Source organism: Gorilla gorilla, chromosome 11 (assembly GCF_029281585.2).
Source record: "Gorilla gorilla gorilla isolate KB3781 chromosome 11, NHGRI_mGorGor1-v2.1_pri, whole genome shotgun sequence".
Taxonomy (NCBI): Eukaryota; Metazoa; Chordata; class Mammalia; order Primates; family Hominidae; genus Gorilla; species Gorilla gorilla.
This window is the reverse complement of record NC_073235.2, coordinates 129,680,081-129,702,543: the sequence shown is the minus strand read 5'-3', so window position 1 is coordinate 129,702,543 and position 22,463 is coordinate 129,680,081. Positions and strand designations below refer to the sequence as shown.

The window sequence follows — 22,463 nt, the reverse complement described above, 5'->3', positions numbered from 1 at the left end:
TTAAAGACTTTCAGCATGTAACTTTTGCAAGATGCCTGGTCTACCATTGGCACTTAAATCTTTGTTGTATTACGATTTATAATATGGTTCATTATATATAAAATTCTGTGATGACTTCCAAAAACAACTGTGTTTTATCTGGTGCATTTATTTTCTTTCAAGCCAATGCGGGTTTACTTTTTTCTTCTAGCTTACGTTGTAATGTGGCTCACACCTGTGGAAGTGTGAACTGCAGAAGGGAAGAGTGTAGGCTGGAAAGGATGGGATTCGGAGGCTCTTGGAAACACCGTTCTATGCACAGTGATGGCGCGCAGAAGAGAAATGAAAGCAGGCCTCAGGGGGAAGGTCTGTATCAACCCCACGGGAGCTGCTTGGGCAGTGGTCAGTGGGCATGGGGCTTACACCCTCTTGGCCTCAGCTGTCTCATTAGTTGAGTGAGAATAAGACCACCTGCTTCACAGCATTGTTGGATTCAAGGTGTGAAAGTCAACTACAAAGAGATTTATGAAACCAAAGATATTGTTACTTTTAACCACCATGACTTGAAGTCAGCAGTTAGGTGTTGATTACATTTCTCTTTATAGCCAAACATGGGGGTAGGTGGAGTGCAGATATTCAATAACTGCTTTGTGGTTTTTTTGTTTTTTTTTTTTGAGACAGACAGGGTCTTGCCTGTTGCCCAGGCTGGAGTTCAGTGGTACAATCATGGCCCACTGGAGCCTTGAACTCTCAGGCTCGAATGATCCTCCTGCCTCACCCTCCCCAGTAGGTGGGCTACAGGCATGTGCTACTGTGCCTGGTTAATTTTTAATTTTTATAGAAGCAGGGTCCTGCTCTGTTGCCCAGGCTTGTCTTAAACTCTTGGCTTCAAATCATCCTCCTGCCTCAGCCTTCCAAAGCATTGGGATTACAGGCATGAGCCACTGCACCCAGCCTTGGACTTACTTTTAAGTAGGAAGGAACTTCATTGGTATTTGGGCCAACCTTTTACCTGATAGAGAAATAAGGGTACTCAACTAACATTCCCTGACCATCTACTATGTGACAGCAGCAGTATTGGCTCTGCTATATATGCTTCCTCTCAACCCTACAGCTGTCCTATTTTGCAGACAAGGAAACTGAGCTTTAGAGAGAATAAGTAACTACTTTAAGGTCATACAGTCACCATCTAGTAGAATCCAAACCCTCGTCTGTCTGTTCTAAAGATAATGCTTTTATCCTTTACTCCATTACCTCCCAGCGGCTTTCCCCATTCGTGAATTGGTTAGAAAATAGAGGGTCTCACATAGAGGTGTCCTGGATTGCTCCTGTCACTGCAAAGCCCCTTGTTTTATGGGTTCTAAGGTAGCCCATCCAGCTCAGCTTGGAGACTGTCTCAAGCTGTTCTGGAGGGAGGGGGTGAGGAACCCATGAGGACAGAGCTATTTTGGGGGATCCCACAGGCCTATATCTCAGGGTCAACTGAAAACCAGCCATGTCTGAGGTGGGCGGATCATGAGGTCAGGAGATCGAGACCATCCTGGCTAACATGTGAAACCCCATCTCTACTAAAAATACAAAAAATTAGCTGGGCGAGGTGGTGGGCACCTGTAGTCCCAGCTACTTGGGAGCTGAGGCAGGAGAATGGCATGAACCTGGGAGGCAGAGTTTGCAGTGAGCCAAGATCGTACCACTGCACTCCAGCCTGGGCAACAGAGCGAGACTCTGTCCCAAAAAAAAAGAAAAAAAAGAAAAGAAATGAAAACCAGCCATGTCTCCTGTATTAGTCCATTTTCAAGCTGCTGATAAGTTTTCATACCTGAGACTAGGCAATTTACAAAAGAAAGAGGTTTATTGGACTTACAATTCCATGTGCCTGGGGAGGCCTCACAATCATGGCGAAGGTGAAAGGCATGTCTCACATGGTGGCTGACAAGAGAAGAGAGCTTGTGCAGGGAAGCTCCCCTTTTCAAAACCATCAGATCTTGTGAGACGTATTCACTATCACAAGAACAGCATGGGAAAGACCTTCCCCCATGATTCCATGAGACCTCCCACCGAGTGCCCTCCCATGACATGTGGGAATTCAAGATGAGATTTGGGTGGGGACACAGCCAAACCATATTACCTCTGGAGCCCCTAGAAACCCAAGGTCAGTCATTTAGGGCAACTGCTCTGAGCGGAGAAAGGAGGATCTGAAGGCCCTTACTTGATGCTCAGTCACTGCAGCACCAGCCAACTTAGTCATTTTTGTTCTCCCATTTGCCAGCAAGGCAATTCCTTCATATGTTATCTCTAGGGGGTAGCTTGCATCCTCAGTGATTATATACTTACTTAGTGGTTATAATTTTATCAGCCACAGATGAAATTCTCAACCTGTAATCATTTTTATGTTTGATGAAAGTAGGGAGAATTGTATAATGAGGAGTAAAATGTTCTTCTGGTCCCCAAGCAGTCAGTCTGCTTTACATGCAATAAATGGTGTAAAATGCACTTGTGCGCACTGAAATTTGAGAAGTACTTTGGTGCCTATAAACCACAGGGGACCTGTTAAAATGTAGATTCTGATCATTTGGTCTGGGGAGCAGGAGTCTGAATTTGTAGAAGCTTCCAGGTGCTGTGGGCCCTGGGCGCACACCCTGAAGAGCAGAGAGGTTGGCCTTGGTGCTCCTCTATAACGAGAGTCTGAAGACCTTGTTCAATTCCATTAATAATTATCTGCTACTAAGGATATGCAAGATAGATTTAAATTGTTGAGGTAGAGGATCTTGTAAAGAGATAGTATCTCAAGGTCAGAGGCAGGCAATAACTTGAAAGAATCTCAAATAAATATCATGAATCTCTTAAGTTACAAACTTTCGTTTGATTTTTGTTTTTAGAATTTTCATCCAGGCACTAAACAAGTTATCTAAGGGGGAAATAGTGAGAGAAAGACACAGTAATTTCACAACTTCCTGGCAGAAACCCTCACTGGAGGTGGCTGAGCAGTGTTTTTCAAAATACTTAGAGAAGGGATCCAGTTTCGCATCCAGAGAGCCACATAGCAGAAGTGTTGTTTCTAGGGTTTTGCTTGTGTGTGTCCCAGATTCCAAGAGTCTCTTTAAGCCACATGATGCCATTGATTTTATGACACTACTCTCTTCCCAAGCAGCAATACCTATTATGACCAAATTTAATGATTTCTATTATATTAGCAACATTTAGTTTTTTTAAAGTATAAATCACATATCTAAATCTGCCAATTCATCTGTCATCTGATCGAGATGTTAAGATCATTCTCTCTCTGCCCCTAAATACCACAGAAGGAAAAAATGTTAGCACAAACACATCCAACACAGACCTGTAAAAAGCACATGGCAAGATTCGGTACTATTCACAGGGACTCCCTGGTGACACTTCTTGGTTGTGTGGGAATCTTGAGCTTTGTGTACCAGGTCACAGCATTCGATGCAGTGGGACATGTCTTCAGACTGACAAAGGCCCCGAAGTCTCTATTTCTACCAGCAAATGCTTTCCATCATTCTTTCCTTGATGTGATTCAAGGGGAAAAAAAAAAAGACCTACAATGATATCAATAAGCACCAGGCACTAGTGTTTATGTGTGCCACTGGTGACAGTATAAATGAGCTTCTCTTTTTGTTTCAATCCACGAGTATTTATTGGTTCTGACATTCCAGACAACGTACTGCTCAAGGCACTGTGAGGAGAGACAGAGAAACAGATGGTCCCTGCCCTCACGAAGCTTACAATTTAAAGACAAAGACATTCTCTCATTGCAGCATAACCAGCAATTCCAAGTGGCATGTGGAAACTGTGTAGATGTGGTTGTGTCTGTTACAGGATTCAGATGGGGGCTGGATGAGGAGGATCTGAATGGGCCAAGAGAGAGGAAAGAGCTGTTTCATGTAAAAGCACAGCACAGAATGTCACAAGATCAGGAACACTCACAGCCTGAGCAGTGAGACTAGTAACCAGCCTCTGTGATGGATAAATGGGGCTGAGGTCCAAAGGCTGGTTGGAGCCCACTGTTGAGTCTAATGACTTTGACCTTTATCCTTTGGCAGCAGAGAGCCAATGAAAGGTATTTGAGATGCTGAGTGGCATCATGAAAGTGAATTTTGGAAGACTAAGCTGGAGTTATGTAGAATTGAGTGAGGAGGTATTAAGTATTGAACAGAGCAAATAACTGAGATACTGAGACTCTCTAAGCTGAGAGTCTGTGATTCTAAAATAAAATACTAGCAGCCATGAAAAAAAAAAAGACAGAAAGAGAAGAAACTTAGGGAATGACTGCAATGATTCATGGGAAGGGAAAGGAAGAAGTTATATATATATTTTTTGACTAATTGAATACTATTCTTTACTGAATACTGAATCTCTCAAGAAAAACTAAGACTGGGAACAAGGAGGCCAGGTCTGCCAGCTACCCCATTCTCGCCCTGCCTTGCAGTGCAATTTCCAGGGTAGGGGGAGGTGGTCTTTCTCATCCCTTTAGCTTGCTTACTCCCCAGGCAGCAGAACATGTGCCAAATAGATAGACAGGATCTAGTTCTACTCAAACTAGTTATTTACTGCAGCAGGCAATTTACAAGGATGGAGGAGGTCTGAACAATTATGTACAACTTTGGAATCACAGGCAATACATTCAGAGTCATTAAGAGGAAGCAATTTTAACTACTGCCTCCTCTTCAGAACCAAGTAAAGATTCTGCATTAAAAGGTCTCTTAAGTTGACTGACCACACCAAACTGTGGGAACCAGGGGCTTAACAGACAATCAGGGAGCTACTAATAAATAAATAAACCAAATTAAAAAATTAGCTCTAAGTGCTTCTTCCCTACTAGAGATAATTAGTCTAATACACTTGCTCACTTGCTTTTGTCTTTCTCAATCCAATTCCAGTTTGTTGGCATAACTTTAGGGATTCCTTATTGTAGAGGAAAATAAAATAAAATGGACATTCCAAACATAAGCACTTGTTACAGGCAAGTCTATTAACTAAAATAATTATAATAATTTCCAGAACATCTTTATTGTTGTGCTAAAGTAACTGGTTTACATTTATAACTAAAATGACCTTTCTCACATCACTAAGATGTTCCACTCCATAAACAGCCATGCGTATCACAATTTTACCACCCAAAATCTAATCCTGTGTCTTTGTATCTGAGAAGTCAGAGCAAGGAAGGACTACTAGTGGACTCAAGTGATATAAAAAAAAAATAAAATAAAATACTTCCATATACAGTGACTGGACTCTTAATACAATGGAAAAAATACTTTGGTGAAACACTGACATTTAATGAGCCCCTATCGTGAGCCTTTGGGGTTGGAAAGGGGAGACGGGGAGTGAGTGGAAAGATAACTAAGACTCAGGCCTCATTACAGAGTCATTCACAATCCATGTTCCCACGTAGAAGGCACACCTTTGTGTAGCTGTGCACAGTTAATAATAGGGGCAAATGTGTTATAGCAGAATTACCAAATGCTATAAAAGTGGCATGAAAGAAAGAAGTTACTTCTAATTGGGGTAACGGGAGTCAAACTTACAGAATTTGGGAGAGAGCAGTAACATTTAGCTTGAATATTTTAATTTAAACACATTTAAAGCTTCTAGACTCACAGGTACAATTTATATTATAAAGAAGATGTAGTTTTACATCAGTTATAAATTAACCAAAGGAGCTCAGATATTACTGGGCCAGCCAGGAGGCCAAAGAGCTCCCAAGGCTCCAGTGGTTTTCTTAGCTCATTTCCATGCAGGTGTCAAGGCCTCTTCCAGGTAAATTCAGATTGGATTTGGACACAAAACTCCACAGTCAATATGCTCCAAATTTGCTGAATGTATCAACAGAAAAATTGATAAGACAATACCACCAAAATGTTAACCTTGGGTACCTCTAAGGGTAGGGCTACAGGTGACTTTAAAATTGTGTATGTATTTATTTGTATTTCTGTTTATATTGTGAATTTTCTCAGTGGACACATAGTATTTATTTTTAAGTCTGTTTTCTTGACTATATATTTGTTATTATATAAATATGTTTTCCTGATTGTAAAAGTAACACACACATAAACACACCTTCCAAGACAGTAATATAAAATTATAAAAATGAAGAAAGCAAAATCCCATGTACTCCATTCCCAAAGATAACCCCTTCTAAGATTTGGGTATATTTCTTTCCAGATGTTTGCCTTATGCATCTGGAAGGCATATCTATTATGTGCATAATCAGAAAACTATATAAGTTGTAGATCAAAAAAGGAAGATCTTTTCCTGCTTCTCTCTTTTAAAATACCTCTGTTGACAGTAAGACATCAGTGATCTTCTGACTTTGTCCTTTTATTCATGGAACACAAGCACCAGGAAATGCCTTAAACGACTCAGACAGACAATCTGTGGATTGTAACGTGGCGGGGCCCAAGGGCGTGTTTTGGACATTTGGCTAGGACAAGTGGCTGGTACAATGGCCAATTAAGAGGCACTTTTATGAGGAAAAACATACTTTCTGCAAGATAGATCTCTAGTGACCGATCCACCAAACGCCTTCGCTCTACTCTGTATGTGGCATCTGCTGCTACTTTGCTGATGCGTTAAATGACGTCCTATCTCCTGGACACACAAGCTGCCACTGGGAAGGGGCTGGGAACCTACATTGCTGGTGTCACTGATACTAATGGTGTGTGTAGGAGTCTTCCCCACCTTAGGTCTTTCTTACACTTCTTCAATAAGACTTTCTATAAAGGCAGAGTAATACCAGAGCAGAGCGAAAGCCCTGCAAACACCAGCCAGACGCAGGGGCCTGAGGTGCTGAGGGGCTGAGGCGCCGGGGTTGGGGAGAGTAGGACAACATTCGGCCAAGGCAGCCACATCCTGTTCCTGGACAGCCGCAGTGGCAATGCGCCAGGAGGACGCGGGGATGGCTCCACACCTGCTGCCAAATCAAACACGGGGCACTCCAGGCAGAATGAGGGACTAATCTTCCCGACTGGTGTAAGTAAAACCTCCTGGTGAAGGTCACAGTCTTCAAAAGCAGACCGAGGCAGAGGCATCGCTGAGTCAACAGTGAGAGAAGAGAGGGTGGAAACTGGTCCCTTCATGGAGGAAGTGACCTGTTTATGAGCAAGAACAAGGCCAGGAGAAGGCCCACTCCCCGCAAGCTGTGAGTTGACTCATAGGGGCCATGGGACTGTCCCAGGTGATGTGAGCGACCTGGAGCAATACCGGTGTACTCTGCTTTTGTTTAAAATGAATTAAAATGAATTAGGGGCTTGGGGAATGAGCCAAATGGGCAATAATTACACGAATAGGCCATGTCTTCCCAAGATGCCACCTCATTGGCTATCGAATCTGTGAAGCCGCTGTCTCCTCATTTCTTCTGGTGAGAGATGAAACCCATAGGGTGGTGGGCTATTTCTGGTATTTCCTGTAGTGAGAAAGCCAAAGGAAAAATCAATCATTCTGACGTGACAAGGCGTGTGTACCCTAGGATTCCAAGGGAACAAAGTGATAGCTCGGGTGTCATCTTCATTTTAACACAAAACAGAAATATAACAAAGATTTTTCAACTTCAGCTGTCAGTACTAAATTTCAACATCAAGTAAATATTTTTAGAGTGGTTCAGCCATGAATCTGATTTGACTCATTTTGAGGCTTCTTGATAATCTTCCCACTTGTATTTTTCCTTCCATCGTGCTCCATAATTTGCATCATTTAGGCTTACACAGTATCTCAAGGGCTTATTGTCTTTTTTTTTTTTATGCCCATATATAACTTGTTGCCACCTTTACTAACTTCCCCACCAATTAGGCTGGTTTCGCTTCTTCTGATCAGCCTTTGGGTGCTCCTTTTCTTCCCTCTAACGTGCCGCCTCCTGCCCCAATGTGGCCAATAAGAATCATGCGTGATTGAAACACACAAGCAACCACTGGAGCAGAGTTACCATACTGATCAATATCTGGGCAGGTAAACAAAGATGTAGGCATGATATTTCAAGATCATATGAAGGACTGTGGGAATCGTTACTGAAGAGAGTTTCTTGGGGATGCAAACTTACCAAAAACACAGTTTGTAATGATACAAGAATTTCAATCACTACATAAGAAAGCATTCTCCCAGGCATCAAGAGTAGTAATAAAGGGAGAAAAATACATAGTCCTTGATCTCAAGGAACCAGCAACCTAAAGCTAATGAAAGAGCTTCAATATTCCCCATGAGGAAACCAGGAAGACACATTACTGATAGATACGGGTAAGTAGAGGTTTACTTCTAAGCATGGGGACCAAAAAGGCTGTACCTTTTCACTACTATAGCTCTGCTAACCTTGGTAATTTGCACTGAAAGGCTCTCTCCCATCACCTACATCAACCAGAAGTCTTACTCACTCTTGTAATGCTAGGTCAACCCCGATAGAACCAATTGAAGAACTCTTCCCAATTCAAACTCTTCAGCTTTCGGCACCTTCCGTTTGTTTGTCTTCATTCAATCATCACCACATCCTGCCAGATGTGTAGGCATTTCTACACCACTCTGTTGTCTCCTACCAGGATCATAAGCTCTAAAATGGTAGGGGACCCCCTGACATATCTCCCTCTCCCCAGCGTCTGGGACAGTTCTGAACACACAGTAGCTGTTCAATAAATATATGGACTTGACTCAACAGCACCTGCTTATGACTTCCAACGCTGCCCAGTGAGGTTCTGACACAACTCATTGCCCATGAAGGGAACTGCATGGAGGAATTAGAAGAGGCAGACTGGGAAGGTGCCTGCAGTCCAGCTCTCAAAAGAAGCAGCCAGCACACACGGCCTTGGACCCATTTGCAGAACCCAAATGTTCTGGCAGCACTGGCCTGGCTGGGAAGGGAGGGTGGGCAAAGCACAGTTAAGCCAGGAGGGAAAGCAAGTAAACAGTCGATCCCTCTTGCTCATTGCCCAAGAGTGGCACCTTTTCAAAGATGTGTCCATCTATGCATAAGCTGACATGGCAACTGTTAAAACCATAGTGAAAAGATGTTAGAGAAAGCAGTGGGAAACGGAGTCCGTCTTTTCAATCCACAGCTGAAGTTTCCGTTGTCAAAGAGAAATTCAAAAAAGTAGTCAAAGCCAACCCCTTTTTTATATTTTTGCTTCTCTACTGATGAAGATCCCAGTGCTTCCCCATAACTGATTCTCCTTTCCTGTTGAGAGCATGGGAGAATTATACCTCCCCAACCCCTGGTACCCTTCCTGACTAGAACACCCCAAAATAAACAGGGCAGGCCTAGCCCCCACACTCACTTCTGCTGGATAAATCCCTACTTCAAGGCATTTTGATACAGTGAAAAATAGGCCAATTTGTTAGCTTTCATTAAAGATGATACTCAAACCTATTATATAGGCTTATAAAACTTTTACCATAAAGATTTTATGAATACTGTAAGATTAAAAGTTAAAAACCTGGATACCGTTTTTGCCATATGTATTTGTAAAGGAATCTCTCTTTGTTCAAAATGGTAAATGCTTTGAAATTACATATTCATGAATCAAATCACCATTAGTTGATTGCTTAAAACTGTTTTATATGATGAGATCCAAATTCTCCTTTGCCTTTAACAGTTGTTTTTAAAAAGACTGATCTTAATTGCACTTGTGAGTGCAGGCCAGGACTTGACACCTCATTCCAGATGGCCTGGGAACTCTGTTAGAACTAGCTGAGGGCAGAGTCAGAAGCAAGCTCGACGTGGCACCCTGACTCCGGGCCACAGGGCAGAAACCCATGGAGGCTGAAAGACTGCTCAGACTCCCAGAGGGAAACACAGAGTCCTCTGGTGTTTTCTTTAGTGTTTCTTCAAAAGAAAAAGCCTGCAGATTAATAATTTCCATGAAGGGAACTGCATGGAGGAATTAGAAGAGGCAGACTGGGAAGATGCCCGAGGTCCAGCTCTCAAAAGGAGCAGCCAGCACACACGGCCTTGGACCCATTTGCAGGGCATTCGAGGAGAACCAGGGCTGAGCCAACCAAAGAAATGCCACATGCTGAAGTAGAAAACTCCATGTCAGGAGAAGAACAATCATCACACTCTTCTTTATAAAGCCCTTTCAAGGTGCACTTCTCCACTTAGCTTTCACTCCCAATAGAATCATCTCAGTTTTGCAGAAGAGGAAACAGAGCTCAGAAGGTGTTAGGGACACATCTGAGGTCACTGAGGTAGCATGAAGAACAGCGAACCTTCTGAGTCTTTTCCCACTTCCCCACGTGGCCATCGGTTCTCACACCGAAAGTGTTCAGGGTTGCAACTCTCACCATTCCCGCCCTTCCTGTCCAAACCCAGTGTCCCTTTTCTTCATGGATATGGACATGTGGGAAGCTCACTGCTATCTGAAAACAGAAAAATAAGAAGTTCCAGTCTAAGTTCTCAATTCTGTGGGACTCTGCTGATATCAAAGACGTAACTCTAAAGTTCCCACGTGGGTCTCCTTAAATTCCACTGGCTACTAGCATGGTTCGGCTTTCTAGAACCAAGAAGACCTTGGGTATAACAATACAACCCAAACCACAATAATGCCCGATTTGTAATCATGCCAGCTCTTAAGGGTATTTTAAATCCTTCCAACTCAGTGTTATTGATACAAAAGCCATCTTACTCTCTGAAGAATGGCCGAATTGCTTTGTTTCCAACTCTGAAAACTACACTGTTCTGAATATGAGTTGATCTGAGGAGAATGTTTTTAAGCATAAAAACTTATTTCGAAGAGAATCACAAAGTTGATGTCAGCCCCTAACCTACACCGACTACAGTGTGTGTGCTCTGCATTGGAGCCACACTCGGCACAAGGCTTACTCAGTCTCAGGTACACTCTGTCTTCTACTTCCCCACCTCTGCATTCATGTGTCAAATTGTTTCTATAGTTTCCACTTGTGTCATATGATCTACTACCTCTCTCCTTAACCTCCAGCATCCTCTGCAGGCTTTCTCGAAGGGTCTTAATCTTTGTGTTTCTGATATGTACTCACATTTGTTCAGCACACAGGAAAGAATCTGGACAAGCTTCCTTGGGGTGGTAGGAGGTGTCCCCATGAGTGTAAAGGAAAAAGTGTTAGTAGGGAATTAGGAGATAGTTTCCCAGCTCTGCCTGGGACTCGTGGAGACACCCTTCACAAGATACTTCATTTCAGCAGTCTCCAGTTGACTCATACGTGAGAGGAGGCTACTGAAAAAGGGGACTTCCAGGGTCCTTTCCATGACTCTGAATTTTGACAACCTGTGATTAAATCCCAACTCCTCCACTTTTTAGCTACGCAACCTTGAGCAAGTAGGTTACCCTCTTGCTCTTGGTCTTAGTTTCCTTATCTATAAAATGGGAATACTGAGTAGCTCCTTTGTTGGGTTGTTGAAGGATTAGAAGAGATAATGCATATAAAAGGATTAGCTGAGTGCTACATGACAGTAAATGCCTGCTGAACATTGGATGGTATGATTGTTCATCTCTAACGTCATCAAGAATCATGTGCTAAATGTCTACTTGTTCCTATCATTAATTAACTCTGTATAAGAGACATACAAAATGGGCTGGGCATGGTGGCTCATGCCTGTAATCCCAGCACTTTGGGAGGCTGAGGCGGGCAGTTCACGAGGTCAGGAGATTGAGACCATCCGGGCCAACATGGTGAAACCCCGACTCTACTAAAAATACAAAAATTAGCTGGGTGTGGTGGCATGGGCCTGTAATCCCGTGCTACTTGGGAGGCTGAGGCAGGTGAATGGCTTGAACCCAGGAAGTAGAGATTGCAGTGAGCCCAGATCTTGCCACTGCACTTCAGCCTGGCAACAGAGCGAGACTGTCTCAAAAAAGAGATATATAAAATGACAAAACCAGTGACTTCTTAAAATACAGAGCTCAATTCTGTTTGCAAACCCTTTGGCAGTGTTTTGTACAAAGTGTTGAGTTGCTAGTTACTAAATATCTGTCTTCTGAGAAATAGATATAAAAAGGTAATTAATGACTTTCATTAAGCAGCATGCTTTTGTCACATGAAGGAGCCTCTGGGTGACTGACAGAGCTGGAGTGTCCAGCCAAGATCTTCTTTTCTCTGCTTAAATCATACATTGGACATTTACAGGCCTGGGTGAAACGGCCCTGCTCCAAAGAACTTGGTAGAGAATATGAGTATTTATGAGCCTTGCCTCTGTGTTCTTGTCAATGGAGGTCAGCCCTCAATTTTACTCAAAGAAGCAGTGAGCATGCTTCAAAGAACCTCAGGAACACTGCCCGTGTTAAGATGATTTACCTCAATTACAGCACCAGTAGTAAGATCATAAAATTTATTGATTTGTGGTTCTTGATGAAAAACTGTTCAGTCCTCTACCCTTATGTAAAATGCAGTAGCCTCTGCATTTTACATCTAAGGGAAGAGAAGCAATTTTGTCCAGATAAGAATTGCTAAAAGGAACACCATGAGTTGATGGCCATTTTCCCTACCATTCGCCATCCGTGTAAATAGAGATGTTTGATTTGCTGGTATTCATACATCCTGCCCATGATCTGATGAACGCACTATGCCATGCAGTGAAATTATACTGGAGTCGCAGGATAGCATAGTATCTCTCCCTTAAATTAGGGAGCTAAAGAGGCAATCACTTCTTTTCTAAACCAGGAAACCTCTAAATAATTCACCAGTGTTCTCTGGGATTTCTATTGTCAGATGAGGGCAGCAGCATGCGACCCATGTTCTCTCTTTCAAGAATGTTACTTTATTAGCATTCCATGAACTGCAAAGCTTCCAAAATGCCTCCCCTGAAAGGATGGTTGTTAAGTCATTTACCGTCAAAGACCAAAAAGGCCTGGAAGGGACCCCAGGTCTAACAATTTAGCGACATTCTTGGAAAAGGGGAGATGCTTAAAGACAGTAACCACACTTTACTTTTTGAGTCACTAATTATAATATTCTCTCTTTATAAATAGTATGAAATTAACTTAAAATGGTATAACTTTCATACAAATGGAAATTTCAGTTTTGGTTTACGAGAAAGGTAATATTTAGATGTGACTTTAGAGAGAAAATATTCGCATTTCTATCTCTTCAATCAATCAAGACTGCAACAGTGGAGATTCCCTAATTCTGAAATAATATCTGGAATCTCAAAACAAGAAGCCTTGAAATGGAGATCTCTGTGATTTACAGTGGTCAGCACCCTGCATTGTGAAATAGAGATCAACTCAGCCCCTAGTTTACCACTTTACCTGTTGTACTTTTCTCTCCCCTCCAGTTGGTTAATTTTGGAGACCCTTAATGAACAAAAATGACTTAAAATCAACAGCCCATAATCCAGTTAACAATCGAGTAAGCTATAACATCAGGTCCACTATGTCAGGTCAGTGTTTCCTCCAATATAGACAAGATATGGTCGGACTTCTAGAATTCCCCCACCTCCCAAAAAAAGAAAGAAAAGTCAAAGGGAGACAAAGAATATATGTGGGACAATTGCTACATGCTCACTCTGTTTACTGCTCCCCTACCCCTACACCTTGAAGTGTATAACTTGATTCATTTTCACAAACTGGACATGTGAGACCAATATCCAGATCAAGATACGAGGATATTTCTGAAAATACCACAATATTTCCTGCACTTATAAGCCACCACAAGCCCCCTTCCAGTTACTATACCCCGATACCCAACAGTACCCACGATCCTGATTTCTAACTATAGATTTTTCCCCTATTTTTGTCCATAAGTGGATCCATACAATATGTACGCCTTGTGAGTGGCTTCAATTTACATTATGCTTGTGAGATTTATCCACATTGTTATAAGTGGTTTCTATCCTACTTATCCCTCCAAGTAGAATTTCCTTGTCTATTTTACGGGTGAGGAATTGAGGCTTAAAGATTTTAAGCAACTTGGCAAAGCCAAATAGCTGGTCAGTGGCTGAGTCAGGAACTCAAACCTAGATCCCCGCCTATTCTCCTTCAGACATGAGATGTTCCAGTTGTCTTCCTCAGCCCCTACATCAGCATGTGTAAACCTCCAGAATGTATTATTGCCTTAATTATGACTTGGAGACAGGGTCTGTTTAAAAGACAGCAGAAACAATGCATCTTCTGCCTTAAATAAGGCTCACTGCAAATAGTAAGGCTTTATTTTGGATAACTGGATGCATCTAGAATTAGGATCTCCTTTGACAAGGAGTAAGGTTTGGCAATAGATAGGTCCAGCTGCAAAAGTCAGCCTTGGTAGTTAACTCTCAAGTATTTTCTAAAATAGAGAACAGTTTGTAACTTCTTACAAGAATAATTCTCTATGCTCGTTCTATCTCTTAATATATCTACATCTATGTATATGAGGTCTGTAAAATGATAGAAAAAGTATAAAAACCCTTCGGAACATTAAAATCCTACCTTCCTCTCAGAAGCTCCAGGGCCAATGTGTCTGCTCGGAGGGGCAGCTGGAGCCCCCAGCCTCTTCTGATGTTTCCGATGCAGATTCCACACCAGTCCGCAGAGAGGGCCAGCCTGGCACAGTGCGGGCAGCCGCTCTCCACCTCGCAAGGCCTGAGTCTTTGCTCAACTCCACTACAGGGATCCCGCAGCCTCAAAGGATTCCTTAGGTCCAAACTGCGGCCTGCTTCAGGCTTCCCAGGCATCTGGGTCCTTTGTCTGTTCTGACCTTTATCTTGGGGTCCAGGAGACTTGCCATTGTCTCTTTATGACCTGGTTTTCCTGAAGATGTTCAGGTGAGGCATAGTGGAAGGGAAGGACAGGGGAAGAGACTTACAGTGGCCTCCTCAGGGCCCTGATATGAGTCCTACTCCCAACCTCTTGCTTCTTGATCTTGAGATTGTCTTTGGGTAAGTTTTAATTACGTTATTTTAAAAAGAAAAGAGTAGTGAGGGCAAGAGTGTTTAAATGATAATACACTGAGCTCAAAATAGAATAAAATATTGCCTCCTCCTGAAACACACTGGGTTCTGGCCCTGCTGCTTGCCACCTGCTATGACTTTCATTCTAAGAGAATGGTGGCAGCTGGATTCTCCCATTCTCAGCTTTTAGCAGCCCTGGCCCTATGCACAGAAGTTTCCATCAAACAGCAACCATTGCCCAGTTTGCTGCAGTGGTCCTTAATCTGAAGTGTGCACAGAAATGAAGAACCTGTTCAAAATGCAGATTATTGGATCCCCTCCACCCCCTCACCACAGATTCTGATGCAGTAAGTGGTGGCTGGAGCCCAGGAACTTCATTTTAACGAGCACCCAGATGACTCTGTTGCAGATAATATATCAAGTCACTGAGAAATGCTGTGGCAAATGAATTCACTTCAACCAGATGTGGGTTCATATCTGGGGTCCACCAGGATCTGGCACAGGTCACTTCCCTCCCTGGGCCTCAGGCCCCTCATCTGTACCCAGAGGGAGGCCTGGACCTCTGACTCCCACACAGAGGTTCGAGTGTCCATGATTGTTTTGTTCCCAGTGAGACACAGGGGTCAGGTGGCGGAGAGATGGGAGAGTGCAAATGTGTCATACCAGCAACCCGCCTCATTGGCCAGCTGCCTGGGCAGCTTCTCTGGAGACTGTTGCCTGTCCTACCAGCTAGCTGCTCATGACTTTTGGCAGCTGGGCACAGAAGCAGCCATGCTATGCTCCTTGGCAATGTCCTCCAACACATTTTGTCTCTCTTCAGTGCTGTCCTCCCATACCAATTTTTTTTTTTTAATACTTTAAGTTCTGGGATACGTGTGCAGAACATGCAGGTTTGTTACATAGGTATACGTGTGCCATGGTGGTTTGCTGCACCCATCAACGTGTCATCTTGTTATAAGCCCCAGATGCATTGGGTATTTTTCCTAATGCTATGCCTCCCCTTGCCCCCAGCCCCCAACAGGCCCTGGTGTGTGATGTTCCCCTCTCTGTGTCCATGTGTTCTCATTGTTCAACTCCCACTTATGAGCGAGAACATGCGGTGTTTGGTTTTCTGTTCCTGTGTTACTGTGCTGAGAATGATGGTTTCCAGCTTCATCCATGTCCCTGCAAAGGACATGAACTCATTCTTTTTTATGGCTGCATAGTATTCCATGGTGTACATGTGCCACATTTTCTTTATCCAGTCAATCATTGATGGGCATTTGGGTTGGCCCCAAGTCTGCTATTGTGAATAGTGCTGCAATAAGCACACACGTGCATGTGTCTTTATAGCAGAATGATTTATAGTCCTTTGGGTATATACCCAGTAATGGATTGCTGAGTCAAATGGTATTTCCAGTTCTAGATCCTTGAGGAATCGCCACACTATCTTCCACAATGGTTGAACTAATTTACACTCCCACCAACAGTGTACAAGCATTCCCATTTTCCACATCCTCTTCAGCATCTGTTGTTTCCTGACTTTTTTATGATCGCTATTCTAACTGGTGTGAGATGGTATCTCATTGTGGTTTTGATTTGCATTTCTCTAGTGACCAGTGATGATGAGCTTTTTTTCATATGCTTCTTGGCCACATAAATGTCTTCTTTTGAGAAGCATCTGTTCATATCCTTTACCCGCTTTTTGATGGGGTTATTTTTTTCTTGTAAATTTTTTTAATAAACTATTTTGGAATAATTTTAAATTTACGTAAAAGTTGCAAAGATACTGCAGACAAGTCTATTCCCTAAATGTTAACATCTTACATTTGTCGAAACTAAGAAACCAACATTGATACATTCCTCTGAACTAAATTCCAGACATTTAGATCTCACCAGTTTTTTTTCACTAATTTCCTTTTTCTGTTCGGGGTCCAATCCCGGAGACCACAGTACATTTTGTTACCAAGTCTCCTTAGTCTCTTTTGGTCTGTGGCTCTTTCTGAGCCCTTTCTTGACCCCCATGACCTTGACAGTCTTGAGTGGTAGCAGACAGATATCATGAAGAATTTCATTCGGTCTGGTTTGTCTGCTATTTGTCCTCATGGTTAGACTGGGGTTATGGGTTTTGGTGAAGAATACCACAGAGGTGAAATGCCCTCATCACATATCAACGCGCTGTCAACATGACTTATCACTGGTGACATTAACCTTGACCACTTAGATAAGTAGTGCTTTCATCAGTTTTCTCCACTTTGAACTTTTCCTTTTTAAAATGAGTTCCAAGGGAATAAAGCTTTGGCCTTTGCCACTAAGAGTTACCTGGATAAACTGCAAGAGGTAGGAGTGGGCATCTCAAGGTGGCTCTGTCACTCTTGGGCATGAGTAGGATATAGTGGTCTGGAATCATCCCTAACCTTGCTGGGTTCTGCACCCCTCATTCCAGGTGAAGTGGGGTCTGCTAACGTTGGTGTGGGTGTGTGAATCACCAGGAGGGCTGTTTAAGAAATAGTTGCTGATTGGGTGGGCTTGCCACAGAGCCCAGGCTGCTGTAGTTTTAATGAGCTCCCGGGTGACTCTGATGTGCATCAGCCTTTGAGAACCACTGAGCTACGGCTCGGATTTTTCTTGCAACTGAACATATCCACCCGAGTTTCATTCTGGTGTTTATATCTGCCAGCAGGTGGAACCAGAGGCCTATGACATTAAATCTGCTGAAGAAAACTAGGACAAATTCCAGTCAACAAAGCATTCCGCATCGTAAGCAGAATTAGGGTTATTTTGAAACAGATGGGCGCTACAGAGGCTGCTGCATTGAATATTATGGAGTTGTTTATTGTCTAGATGGCCCGAAACCCAGGAGTTATTTGCCAGCATCTAGCGGTTTCTATGTCATATCAGAATTCTTCCAGAGCAGAGGAGACTGACAAGGCACTGGGAGAGATACAGATACAGATATGGATATGAATGTAGATAGTTTAACCAGTTCTAATCCTGAATTTCCTCCTGCTATTGTGCACGCTGCCTCATGTTAGTGACTGCTTTGCAGGAATGATCCGGAGCCTCCTAAATATGCTAACTCCAAATCAGAGGAGATAAACAGACATAATCTATGGTAATAAGACAATCAATCCTGGATGCAGTAATACTCAAAATGATCTATGTTAGGCCTAATCAGGTGGTACTGGTTACTGGCTCACATTTTCACTCAAATCCCCCACTTGTACTTGCCCCCAATCCTCCTCTTTGCTTCTGCCCCTCCTCCCCATCCCCTGCCCCAACCCCCAGGAGAGCATCAGAAGGGCGGAAGTGAGATAAAAGGCCCATCTAGCTCTCATTCTGACTGTGCCTGATGCCTGGTTCAGAGTGCACACTGCTGTCTAAGGACACTCAGAACTTGGTTTGACTTGGGGGTTTCTCTGGCCTAGCACTGAGTGAATGTACAAGACCAGGGCTTATAAATTGAGTATTCCATGAATTCTAGGAATCTGCAAAAGTCTCCAGCACCAGTGGTTCCTTTCAGGAGAATATTTCTAATTCCTTAGCCTATGACCCCAGGGCGTTAGCTGCTGCTGTTCTGCCTGGTCCGCCTAGGCTCAGAGAGGTCATGAAGGCTGTCATGGACTCAATATTTGTGTTCCCTCAAAATCCATACGTTGAAGTCCTAACCCTCAATGTGATGGCATGTGGAGGTGGGGCCTTTGGGAGGTAATTAGGTTTATATGAGGACATGAGGGTGGAGCCCCCATGATGGCATTGGTAAACTTATCAGGGAATGAAGAGGCCAGAGCTTGCACTCTCTGCCAATGTGAGGTCACAGTGAGAAGGCAGCCATCTATAATCCAGGAAGAGGGACCCCACTATAACCTGATCATATTAGTACCTGGAACTTCTAGCCTCCAGAACCGTGAGAAATAAATTTCTGTTGTTTAAGCCACCCGGTCCATGGTAGTATTTTGTTAAGGTGGCCTAAACTGACTAAGACAGCATCTTTGAAGTTGGCAGCTTGGCAACTGGTAGTTCAGCAGGTGCTGGCTGTCACAGCTGCTGGGCAGGCCCCCAGTGATCAGAGGGGTGAACAGATGTGCTTTCTGGTGGAGAAGAAAGCACATATTACTTGGGACTCTGTCCTAAGTGGTGGCTTCATAATTGCCTAGGACAGCAGCTCCCTCCCTCCAAGGGACACAATGCCAGCTGCATGGCTCACCCTCCTATACGAGCAGGGGCAGTTCCTCCATTCACAAATAACAAGATCCCCCACACCATTGCGTTTTGCCCAGGCTCTCAAATCTTCTGTTCAGCTAAAGGCATAAAGAAGCATTTTTGATAATATTTAGACCTGTTTTATTTTTTTCTCACTCCCTTCCACTTGAGTTTCAAACCAGAGAGATGGCCCAATTTCCAGTCCTTCAAACCAAGGATCAAGGGAATGTTTTCATTGACTTTTGAAATCAAAGACCATTTGAAATTAGCCAACATTTCCCTCAGAAACCTCAATCTTCTTAAAACACTCCTTAACCTTTGCACATGAAAAAAAGTACAAGTAAACATCATCCCAAGCATTCAAGGAATAAGGAAAAAAAAAGACAAGCCAGTGGGAAAAGAACTTTGAAAAGGGACAAAACGTTGGCAACTTCTGCTGAGAACAACCATCCCCGAGTGGTCAAGTTTAGGTCACCCTGGACAACTACTGCAGATAACCATGTGTCTTGTAAAACAAGCCTGTTGGGCCTGGGAAAAGAAATGGATTGAGGTGGCTGGCCCCTAGGCTAGGTGGCCTGACTGACTAGCAGCAAATAAAGTGAACCACATAACTGGCCCCAGGTCCCACAGCTACCCAATACTTCCGTGCCACATTCCCGCAGAAAACACAGCATGCTTCGAAGGGCTAAATACTAGATGCTGGATTTAGAACAGTGATTCTCAAATCCACGTCGGGGAGCTTGGTGAGAGGCAGATTCTAGGGTTCTAATGGAAGATTCCAGATCAATGTCTGTTGGGGGACCCAGAAATGTGCATTTTTTAACATGCACCTCAAGTGAGCTGGATGCCCACATGCCCCACTTTGAGAAACTCTGATCACAGCAATGCCATAGTGTGTTCTGTGGTTATGTTTGCCTTTGACCATTTGCACTAGCATGGCATTTGGTTTAGTACAAGTAGGTTTCTGGTGACATTTATTATGAGTCAAAGACTCTGGTAGTTTCCTAGGTTATGCTATGCTCAACCCTGGATGATGTAGATTTTAAAAGATACCAGTGCAACCCAGCTATCCTGAAAAACACAACAAATACAATTGTTAGTTAAAATTCTATTTGTGATGACACTGGAGTAGAAGAAACTGGCCCAGTGTCACTCACCCAGTCCTAGGAACAAGGGAATTCACCTCTGGATCCCTGGTGCCTGGTACATAGTGGGTGCATCATAAATGCTTGAGGAATGAATGAAAGAACAAGCTAACACACCATTAGGGCAAATTTCAATTTCTGGCCTCAGCCACTAAATAGCTCTCAAATCCTGAGACACAAATAGTGAGGAACAGGTGAGTGGGGGCTACAAACCCATATACTTTGGAACACGATTCAGTCTATTTGTTTTGTCTATGAAATTCACAAACTTTGCCTGGGCTCTGGGGTTCTGGACACATTAAAGAACATTCAGTAGCTAGAAATAGGCTGAGATATGAGATGTATTACATCTATTGATGCTGAATGCTGTCTTAAATGTTTTAAAAGTTCAAATTATCTTTACTTTTCAACTACCATAAGCCAGATTAGTACATAACTACAGGTCCAGAAATACCAATATCAATGCATAATTCCAAAAACAATCCCTGACCTAGGAAATTGTCCCTGAGATTATCTGCGGCCCAGGAGAACACAGTGGTCCAAAGCCCTTATTAAAGCTGACAGCCACCTGGCATCCATCTTTTGCAGGTGGAACTAGAGGAAGACAAACTGCTCTGAGAAAAACCTGCAATTAGAGTGAGTCATGGCTGGTATCAAAGGTACCCAAATCATTAGGGGCAGGGCTGAGGGAATCACTGGGAACCTCCCAGCCCAACCCTACCACATGTGAGGCCTGTGGCCAGATGTGTGCTTGCTGGGCAAGAAAAGAAAAGAGGGCGGGGGGAAGTTGAAAATATGTGAAAGAGGAATGATATACTTATCAAAAGTATGATAGCCATGAATTTTGAGAGGCAGCAGCTTGTGGTTTAGGAAACCAGGGTGGGCTTCTCCACAAAGGTCTAGATAACTTGGACCATGAGGGCAATGCAACCTTTATCTGTTTGGAGTAGATAAGCTCCATGAGATACATGGCAGTGAGAAGCCATCTGGAGAAATGCACAAACAAGCAGGAGCCCTTGCTCTCTGCACCCCAGAGCTGAGAAATTCTTATGTGGGTCAGAGTTAGCCTAGAATTGTGGTGGCTGGGAAGCCAGTTTCTGTGATGTGAAAAACTGAGAAGTATGATGGTCATTTTAAAACCACGCCTGTTTCTGTATTTGATGGCATTTAACCCTGAGTCTAATTAGCCACTTTTTGTGTGTTCTTTTAGGTCTGATTAACTCATTATCCCTCTCCCAAATCCTAATCTTGTGCCCCATTAGAGAAAGTGTGTGTGTGTGTGTGTGTGTGTGTGCATGTGCATGAGTGCATGGATGTGTGTGCCTGCATGTGTTTGCATGAGCGTGTGCTTGTGTGTGCTAACCTACAGAGGCAGGAGACAATCCTGTGACTGAAATCTAACATCTGTTTTTTTTTTTTTGAAGTTCAATGAGCTCCTTTTTTAAAAAATTTTTTGAAGTTCAATGAGCTCCTTTATTTATTTATTTTTTATTATACTTTAAGTTCTAGGGTACATGTGCACAATGTGTGGTCTCGTTACATAGGTATACATGTGCCATGCTGGCCCGCTGCACCCATTAACTCGGCATTTACATTAGGTATTTCTCCCAGTGCTATGGCTCCCCCATCCCTCACCCCATGACAGGCCCCAGTGTATGATGTTCCCCACCCTGTGTCCAAGTGTTCTCATTGTTCAATTTCCACCTATGAGTGAGAACACGTGGTGTTTGGTTTTCTGTCCTTGTGATAGTTTACTCAGAGTGATGGAAACCTAACATCTCTTACAAACAAGCCCATCCAGCCTCAGGAAGGCCAAGGAGTGTCTCAGACTGGTTTTACACCCTTGAAATGGCCTGCCTCAGTCTCAAACTGAACTAGAATTAAACTCAGAAATTATTTTAAAATGGTCTCTGCTACGGAGAGATATTCAATAACAACAAAAAATGAGTTATTCCTACATGCCTATTAATAGACATTAATTATTTATAAATTCTAGTAAAATAAAACTTATTTTATGAACAGAAAAAGAAAACTCCAGAACTAAATTTTTTCAACATCAATCCCAAGTTAGGAACCTAGAATTAGGCTCATCTTGGGTAACTGAAGATTTAGATAAGGGAAGAGGAGTATGTTGCTCTCTGAACTTCATTGGAAGTATCTAAATATGTGCTTTGGCCAGATAAAAAGCTAGCAGAGAAAGGACTATATGGTTTTAAGACCATAAGGAACCCTAAAGATTTAATTAAGTGTGGATAGGAGACTGTGTATGAGATGCATCCAGGATGACATCATAAACATCATGCATTTCCAGAACA

At 43.0% G+C, this 22,463-nt stretch overlaps 1 protein-coding gene across 13 annotated transcripts in view; it reads right to left on the bottom strand.

Annotated features, from left to right (window-relative positions):
- RHBDD1 (rhomboid domain containing 1) overlaps positions 1-22,463 on the bottom strand; it is a 190,811-nt gene that overhangs the window by 24,575 nt on the left and 143,773 nt on the right. For 8 of the 13 annotated variants that reach the window (XM_055380583.2, XM_055380587.2, XM_031008799.3 and 5 more), the window contains one exon: positions 3,613-7,405. The exons of the other annotated variants lie outside the window; for them this stretch is intronic. In XM_055380583.2, the coding sequence (XP_055236558.1) occupies positions 7,314-7,405 (92 nt within the window). In that variant the 3' untranslated portion in view covers positions 3,613-7,313. Of the gene's footprint in view, positions 1-3,612; positions 7,406-22,463 lie in introns of those variants that run through there. 13 annotated transcript variants of the gene reach the window in all.